The sequence below is a fragment of the Brachionichthys hirsutus genome, chromosome 6, assembly GCF_040956055.1.
Source record: "Brachionichthys hirsutus isolate HB-005 chromosome 6, CSIRO-AGI_Bhir_v1, whole genome shotgun sequence".
NCBI classification, from domain to species: Eukaryota; Metazoa; Chordata; class Actinopteri; order Lophiiformes; family Brachionichthyidae; genus Brachionichthys; species Brachionichthys hirsutus.
The window spans coordinates 3,278,627-3,286,846 of NC_090902.1; the positions used below are offsets into that span (position 1 = coordinate 3,278,627).

General features: G+C 40.2%; 2 protein-coding genes across 2 annotated transcripts; both read left to right on the plus strand.

Annotated features, from left to right (window-relative positions):
• Positions 1-279: 279 nt before the first annotated feature.
• On the plus strand, positions 280-3,493 carry spon2b (spondin 2b, extracellular matrix protein). Its single transcript, XM_068740513.1, has 5 exons — positions 280-514; positions 723-946; positions 1,472-1,663; positions 1,866-2,043; positions 3,262-3,493. The coding sequence occupies exons 1-5, from the start codon at positions 280-282 to the stop codon at positions 3,438-3,440; spliced, it is 1,008 nt and encodes a 335-aa protein (XP_068596614.1). The 3' UTR covers positions 3,441-3,493.
• Positions 3,494-5,743: 2,250 nt separating this feature from the next.
• si:ch211-255i20.3 (transmembrane emp24 domain-containing protein 11) lies at positions 5,744-7,645 on the plus strand. Its single transcript, XM_068740824.1, has 5 exons — positions 5,744-5,873; positions 6,367-6,458; positions 6,797-6,922; positions 7,095-7,241; positions 7,496-7,645. Exons 1-5 carry the CDS (start codon positions 5,744-5,746, stop codon positions 7,643-7,645), a joined length of 645 nt encoding a protein of 214 aa, XP_068596925.1.
• Positions 7,646-8,220: the final 575 nt, after the last annotated feature.

The following is an 8,220-nucleotide window of genomic DNA, read 5'->3' on the forward strand; positions in this document are numbered from 1 at the left end:
CTCCAATCAAACTATTGCAATCATCTGCAGATGCACTGAACATGTTCTTAACGTTTGATTACCGGTAATTGCTCTTTGGCAGAAAAGAGCGAGCTAAATCTACAGATAGATACTTGTGGTAACAGATGGATAAAGAAAGCATGACAAAGTGCATGGTGATTACGCTTCAACATAAATCAGCTTGGTAAAATTGTCACTAGAGATTTTATCCTTTCTTTTATCCTTTCTTATATCTCATTCAGGCCTTTTTCTTGCCATTCTAAATCATCCCTCGTCACCATGGACGCGAAAAGAAACATCCTCTTCAACCTTGAGACACTCTGCCACCTGGTCGCCATGAGTTTAGCCCTATGCCAAGGAGTTCAGTCAATGCCTGTTCCTCCAGGTATCCCCATGTGCATGGCCTCAGAACCTGCCCAGTACAGGCTGACATTTACTGGCAAGTGGTCCCCGGCAGCCTTCCCTAAACAGTATCCTGTCTACCGTCCCCCTGCACAGTGGTCAAATATTGTTGGTAAGCTGAACTCAGAAATCAATTAATTACTCTGTGTTAATAAGTACTAAAAAGTCTGAGTGATCGAAAGGTGAAAGGTATGAAATTACAAGCAGACGAAACAAAAATGATTTGATGGGTCAGTATACAGCAAACAAATGGCATCTCCAATGAAATGGCACAGCTTTAACACCTGCTGCAAAGACTTGATTCATTTCCCTGCTTTTAGGGGTGACTCACAGCTCTGACTACCACATCTGGCAGCGTAACGGGTTTGCCAGCAACGGAGTGAAGGAGTTCGCAGAGAAAGGCGAGGCCTGGACACTCATGAAGGAAGTCGAGGCGGCCGGTGAACGCATCCAGAGTGTTTATGGGATCTTCTCCGCTCCTGCTGTTGTGAGAGGCACAGGCCAGATGAACACAGAGTTCGAGGTCTTCTCCAGGCACTCTTATGTAAGTCGCTCAACACCTGGTGTCTTTTGATCTGGGTCAGGGACTTTCAAGACTATTAGAGGTCTTTTTTTCTGAGAAGATAATATTGTCTAACGAGGTGGCCACACCTCCTGTTGAAGTCAACTGTTAGCGCCAACTACTATGTCCTGTCCGTTGACTTTCGAAGAGATGTGGCTATATCTGTAACACACAGACGAGGGTAACACTACAGTATACGGTGCCTTTGACTGGGTCATGAAAAAGAAGGGTCCTCGTGTTACTAAAGTTACCAGTTGGAAAATGAATTAATCTCCAAGGTCAATTACCAACTTATTCCTTTAACCTCTTTCTCAGACATACTGTATCATGAGGATGAGACGCTATCCAACAACCAAGACTAAATCATAGATGGTGACATAAAATAAAAAACCTTTTCCTCTCTCTTTCCTTAACTCCATCACTCTGGCCCGCATTCCCATTCCCCGCTTTCTCTTTCATCTCTCGCTTCACTCCATCCTCATCCCAATGGTCTACTTCCTCCTGCAGCTGTCGTTTATTGTGCGAATCGTTCCAAGCCCAGACTGGTTTGTTGGTGTAGACAGTGTTGACCTGTGTGATGGCGACCACTGGAAAGAGAACGCATCGCTGGAACTTTTCCCATACGATGCAGGAACTGACAGTGGATTCACGTTCTCTTCTCCCAACTTCGACACTGTCCCGCAGGATAAAATCACCCAGGTGAGTCAACCTGAGCCAGTGGTGACGTCTGTCAGTACAAATGAATAAGGGGCAGGAACCTTTAACTTGATTATCACCATTGGGATTGTATTATAACACTTTTTGTTTTCTTATTTTGAGATTATTAATTTCATCATAAATGTTGACGCCTTCTTTCATCATCCATGAATGCGCTTGTATCCTGTCCCTTTCCTCTCCACAGATCACATCTTCTTTTCCAAGCCATCCTGCCAACTCTTTTTTCTACCCCCGCCTTAAGCACCTGCCACCTATCGCCAAGGTGATGCTGACCAAGATAAAGAAGAGCAATCAGATTTTCAGCCTCACCGTAGAGTCCAACCAGCTGCCAATAGGAAATGAGATCGAGGACAAGCTCACAAGTAAGTCCATGGAGCGTAAATGCTATCTGGCTAAAAGGTATACTGATAAGTATAAATCACTTATTTATAGTACTTATATACATATATATATATATGTTCTGTGTTGTGTGAAACATCCATGTAAGATTTCAGACAGTGTTCCAACGTATAATGTCTGCAGACTCAAATTAAAGCATTTGGGAATGATTAGAGGCCACACACCAAGTCTATTACTCTGACGGCAAAGCAGAAGGGCCAAAATAAAGAAGGGCATCCGAGAACACTCGGAACACATCTGGCTCCAGTGGAACAGTATAATGACGAGGCACTGACAGAACAATTTCAGAAAGCTGCATAGAAAATATGCACAGCACTGTTTGGGATGTGTCCTAAAAAAAAGGATGCTAACAAGAGCCGGATCCATAAGGTAAAGCTGGATTTACTCAATGTTGGTTCTCAGATTGTTAAATTTTAAGACTGTGTTTTACAGATGAGTGGTAGCAGTTAAAAAGGCGCAGATTAGAAAGCCAGCTAGGAAAAATAAAGTGAGACAAGCAACGAATAAAGCTGCGGTCAGCAAACTGTCTGTGTAACAAATGCTCTCCAAAATGATAAATGACGTACCAAAAGAGGGCAGTTCACCACAGAAAGTCTGCACACATGACAAGATGAATTAAACAGTGTGTGTGTGTGTGTGAGGTGGAGGGGTGTAGAGTTTAGAAGGTGTGGTCTTCAGACTGACTGCAAAAATTTAAGTCCGCATCATAGCCCACACGCTACAGATCAGTTACCCTGACAACCAATCAACAAATAACAGAGAAGGGCCAACAAACTAGAGGCTTTCCTGCCTGGATCCGAACGATCAGTCCCACCACCCCATCTGTTTATCCTTTCCTACCTCCATTAATTCCACCATTTCTTTGACATATTTTCCCCAGGGCTGAACAACTTTCATTACAGATTAGCAATCATCTAGTCTGGGTTGTATTTTTTTAAATACTATATGTAACATAAGATAAATCACCCATTATTACACCATTATTATTATATGTATCGTGACATTCTTCCTGCTGTCCTTAATGGACTGAAAAGATGAAAGGGCTTATGACTCATAGTTCAATGAACTTTAGTTAAGGCTTTGAAACGCTATCTGCAGTGTGATGAAAAATGAGGAAAGGGCTCTTTTGCACTAAAGTATCATCTCAAAAGAACCAACATTGCTTTAATCCATCCCTGCAGGTACCCCTCTGGACTGCGAGGTGTCCCCTTGGTCTCCGTGGGGCTTGTGCAAAGGGAAATGTGGAGACTCAGGTGTGAAGCACCGCACACGCTACGTCATCATGCATGCAGCCAACAACGGAGTAGCTTGCCCCCTACTGGAAGAGGAGAGGAAATGCGCCCAAGACAACTGTTTATGACTAAGCCGGGACATGAGGGAGAGGAAAGAAAGAAAGGAGCGGAAAGGGAAGAAGAGGAGGAGGAGGAGGAGGAGGAGACAGGAGTACAAGAGAAGATCTGTCGTGTATTTGCATGGAGCATAAATTTGATGAACCAGACTCCTGTCTTTCTTCTTTAGCCTTTCTCTGACTGTGGAATTATTGATCTTACAGTTTAAAGATGCCCAACAAGAGGACATTTCATCCTCAAATCACATTGGCAAATAGATTTGCATTACAACACTAAAACTGCCTTAGACACCCATTCAGTGGCCACAAAATTTCCATTATCAGGAGTATTACTAGTAGAAAAGAGAGCCAGGATTAATGTATGTCACATTCAAAAATATATGTTACGGACTGGTGCGAGAGGACCCCAAGAAACAGAGGACGGAGACAGTACAAACGTGACTATAAGCTTTACTGGAATGTTCATCAGTCGAGTCACTATCCCGGAGCTGCGCACGGGTTACGGGGTGGCTGGAGCCCAACGAAAATATCTTGTTAAACAAAAAGACACAGCCAAAAGAACAAACCAAATAAGCAAGCTCAAAATACAAAACTCTAACAAAGGCAGATTCCAGGGACGAGGAGCGGCAGAAAGACGTTCTGTACGCAGGGACGCGATCCATGAAAAATAGTCCGACTGGGAACAGCGGGCGGAGCAGGGCTTATGAAGGCCGGTCGTAATCAGCCTCAGGTGTGTCTGGGATGAGAGGCCGAAAACAGGTGTGAGTCGTAGGCCAATCAGCCAGTGCAGCCACATGACCCTCACAATATATATTTTTTACAGACACTGTGGTTTTTCTCCTGAAGCCAAAGAATATATTTATTGACTCATTTTTACCCTGCAGTGTACAGGATATCAACTTTGAGTATTCCTTAGGATAATTGAGATATTATTTCTACAAGAACATGTATAAAAAGGAGACCACTTTTTTTTTTAATATAAAATAAAATAATAATGTCATCTGTAAAATAAAGAAAGTGTAAATATATTTTATTTGGACTTCAGTGCAATTTGTTTTCAAGAAACTGCCTCCTAACATTTGGGTTATCAAGGCATTATTATAAACTCGACTTGCACAATCAACCTGAGTATAGAGAGGAATCAGTTTGATCTTGATGACCTGGGTTCAAGGCCCTGTGTTGGCTTGGGTTTGTTCAGATGAAGTGTTGGTCATAAAACGGATGGATGTTTTCACCAAATATGTAAAACAATTCACCACATGTTGATTTAGATTATGAGGCCTGACATTTCACACGGAAGAAAAACCTGATATTATTTCTCTCTGTTTCAAAATATGTAAAAGATAAAAATCACTTGAACAGCAAAAAGAATAAAACATCTGGTGAAGGAGGGAACTCCTACTGTTTTCATTGACAAGGGGGAGGAAAATTGCAGAGGTAGAGAAACAGGAGAAGCAGAAGAGGTGCAGGCCCAGTGTCTGTTTTTTCATAATACTAGTGTCATCAGCAAGGTCTGGTAGAGGAAAGAGTAAATTCTAGAGTCTAGCACAAATCACTACTACACTATAAAATGCAGGAATTTATTTAGGTGCTTATGAAGAAGGCGGAAATGAGTATATACTATGGTCCATGTGATAATATTCATAATTTACAACAAACAAGATGAATACATTTGCCAAAGGAAACATCTGTTTAAAATGACAGAAGGAAATGTACTTTATGTAAAACTAGTGAAATGTGGGAGGAAAAGGAAATCTAATTCTTTGCTTACGTTGAGGATTCATACAAACTTTTGCAGATGCTGAATTTGAGAAGGGTTCCTTCTGTGTGTGTGTGTGTGTGTGTGTGTGTGTGTGTGTGACCTAACCTAGAGTTAGCATATGACTGCTATTGGTGTGCCATGGTGCTCAAAAGGAAATCTTCTTTATCACAAACAGAGGGTGTCTTGTACTGTTCAGATTATAAAATCCCTTGAAGCAACTTCGTATCTGTTATGTTTGGTAATATAAACAACAAAACTGTATTATTAATAGCAATAGATTACACCAGGGATGCATTTGATGGGTCCTCTTTAGCGAGGGAGACCGTCCCAGTAAATCCACTGTCTTTCTATTGGCTCACCAGTTAACCAGTCACATAATGACCAGAATGTCTCGTCACACAGAACAGCAGCTGTGAGGTTCTCACACTCAGTCTCCCTTTATAGCTTTCCACTTAAAGCATATGTAAAAGTGTTCGGAATAATCACAAGATACCTCTATCGTTGGGTAGAATTAGCTAAATCTTGTTGTTTTGTACCTGATTGTTAACTGAACATGTGTCTGCGGGGCGTTGGCGTTCTCCTGCAGTGTTACCTGATGTCGGCAGCAGCCATGTATTTTGATCTTGGAGAGCAAGAGGAGAAATGCATCATTGAGGAGATTCCCGTTGATGTGCTGGTTACCAGTAAGTCCTAGGAATGTAAGAACTATTCCTCCAGAGAGTTCTTTAAAAGATGAAAGTAGAACTTTTGACCTTTAAACTCCATCGTTAATTATGTGATTGTCAAATTAATGTCTGTCACTGCTGAACTTCTGTTTCCATATTTGCCAGGCATAGCCTCGGGGTCTGTGTATGTTTTGTTCTTTCGTGTTTAATTACAGAAATAGATATTTCAAAAAAAAATAATAATAATAACATTTAATTCAATAAACTACAAGTTTTTATTTGATTTAGTTTCTTTTAAAATACAGAAAGCCAAAACTGAAATTCAAAGTGTTTCACTTTTCTTAGCCCAAAATGGAGGCGTAAGATTTATACATTTCTTGTTCTGTTCTGAAAAAGAACAAATACAATTCTGAGAAAACAGAAAAAAAAAAGTGTTTTGTTCACCCCCCCAGAGACAGACAGACAGACAGATCTAATTAGAGTGTCTTCCCTTACCTTGCCACACCTTCAGGTTATTTCTTGTTGGAGCCTTGGGATGTGAAGGGGTTCAGCCACTCTCCTCATCTTGGTGTCACTGTTAAGGTCATAGACCCAAACCATGAGGTACTGCACTCACAACAGTGCACACAAATATTTGTACTAACTCGTATCCTCATTCAAATCAAACCCAAACATGGATATACAGTATAACTGTATACTGTTAGTGTATTAAAACACTGCTGTCTAATACATCTATTTCAACTTTTTATCAATTGGTGAGATTGCAATGGGAAGAAATGATTCTATGTCTTATCTATGATAGAATGTTCTATCTTGCTTTTTCTATTGGGACCCATCATGTCATCCATCTGTGCATTCTGACAGTCAAAAAGAACAGACAGAAACACAACATCACTGTACTTTAAAGATGATTGCTTAACAGTGTCTCTCCTGCATTTCAGGTTCAGATGTCCAAACGCTTTGGTAGAGCAGGTAAATTCACCTTCACAGCTCATGCCTCTGGTCAGCACTACCTTTGCTTCCAAACCAACTCCACAAGGTTTGCTGTCTTTGCTGGAGAGAGACTGGTAAGACCTATGGACACAGACACATTTAATTTAAATTAATTAACATAACAGAGGTAAAATGCCTACAATATAGCACCATTGCAAAATCAGGAAACAATATCAAGTCTATAAAATGCAGAAATGTAATCATTTATCACAGGACCGTTTTAATTACTTCCATTGTATTGTACAGAAGCTACATTTGGACGTCCAGATGGGAGAACACTCCACTGATCCCAGTACTGAAAAAACTAAAGAAAACATGGAGACTCTGGAGAACAGCCTCAGCCACATGATTGATCAAATGATGTACATCGCCAGGAAACAGGAGTACCAGAGGGTAAACCTCTATTTTAAACATGAGAAAACCGTGATATTACAGTACTGAACATGTGAGTACATCACTTAACAGGTGGAAGTGGTGCGAGCAGCATGGGACCTGCCCAAACTAAAAGTGATGGTCTCCAAGAATGTCAGACGAGCTGTTTTAGTGCTTTTGAGGACTGATTTAAATAATGCAAATCCTAATGTACGTTGTGTATCTCTCTTTATTGTTTCAACAAAGCATTTCATTTCTTCCTGTTTCTCTATTAGGAGAAAGAGGAGGTGTTTCGACAGATCAGCGAGGAAACCAACAGTAAGGTGCTTTGGTGGGCCGCGGTGCAGACCTGCGTCCTTCTATCTGTTGGTTTCTGGCAGATGAAACGACTCAAAGACTTCTTCATCGCCAAGAAGCTGGTCTAATGAACTCACTGCTTTGCCGTGTTGCTTCTCAATGATTATGTACACTTCTCTTTCCTTTTATTGCCAAACAACAAATAACATGGCTCAAGCAATTTTGTTTGAATAATAAATGTTGTGAAGCAGCTTATAAAAAACAAATGACATTGTTTTTAGATTGTTACTAGTAGAACATTTTTACATGTATTTTCCTCTTCTTGTTTCACAAGCATTGCATCATCTTGGTTTGGTATGATTTAAATTTAAATATTCTGTTACAATAAATTGTTAATTAATGCCGCCTGGCACGATTTTATAGATATGTGCACAATTTTCATGAAGACTTACCACGTAAGTACTAAAAATAATAAAATAGTTTTCAAGAATAACTGTGTTTTTAATCTTTTTGTTTGTAAATAAAAGGATAAAACGAATTGCACCTCATGAAAAAATAAATAATTACAGGTCTTGCTAGCAAAGACAGGCTATGTTAACTATAGCATAATTTAAAAACTACGTCATTGGAATATTTGTGAAAGAACTACAACAGGGTTGAAAGTTAAAATATAATATACAGCATTGTTAATATTCATGATATA

Coding starts and splice junctions, on each gene's coding strand:
- si:ch211-255i20.3 (XM_068740824.1), top strand. CDS start 5,744: ATGTGTCTGCGGGGCGTTGGCGTTCTCCTGCAGTGTTACCTGATGTCG. Junction 6,459..6,796: donor TCATAGACCCAAACCATGAG/GTACTGCACTCA, acceptor CCTGCATTTCAG/GTTCAGATGTCCAAACGCTT. Junction 7,242..7,495: donor GGAAACAGGAGTACCAGAGG/GTAAACCTCTAT, acceptor TTTCTCTATTAG/GAGAAAGAGGAGGTGTTTCG.
- spon2b (XM_068740513.1), top strand. CDS start 280: ATGGACGCGAAAAGAAACATCCTCTTCAACCTTGAGACACTCTGCCAC. Junction 1,664..1,865: donor CGCAGGATAAAATCACCCAG/GTGAGTCAACCT, acceptor TCCTCTCCACAG/ATCACATCTTCTTTTCCAAG. Junction 2,044..3,261: donor GATCGAGGACAAGCTCACAA/GTAAGTCCATGG, acceptor CCATCCCTGCAG/GTACCCCTCTGGACTGCGAG.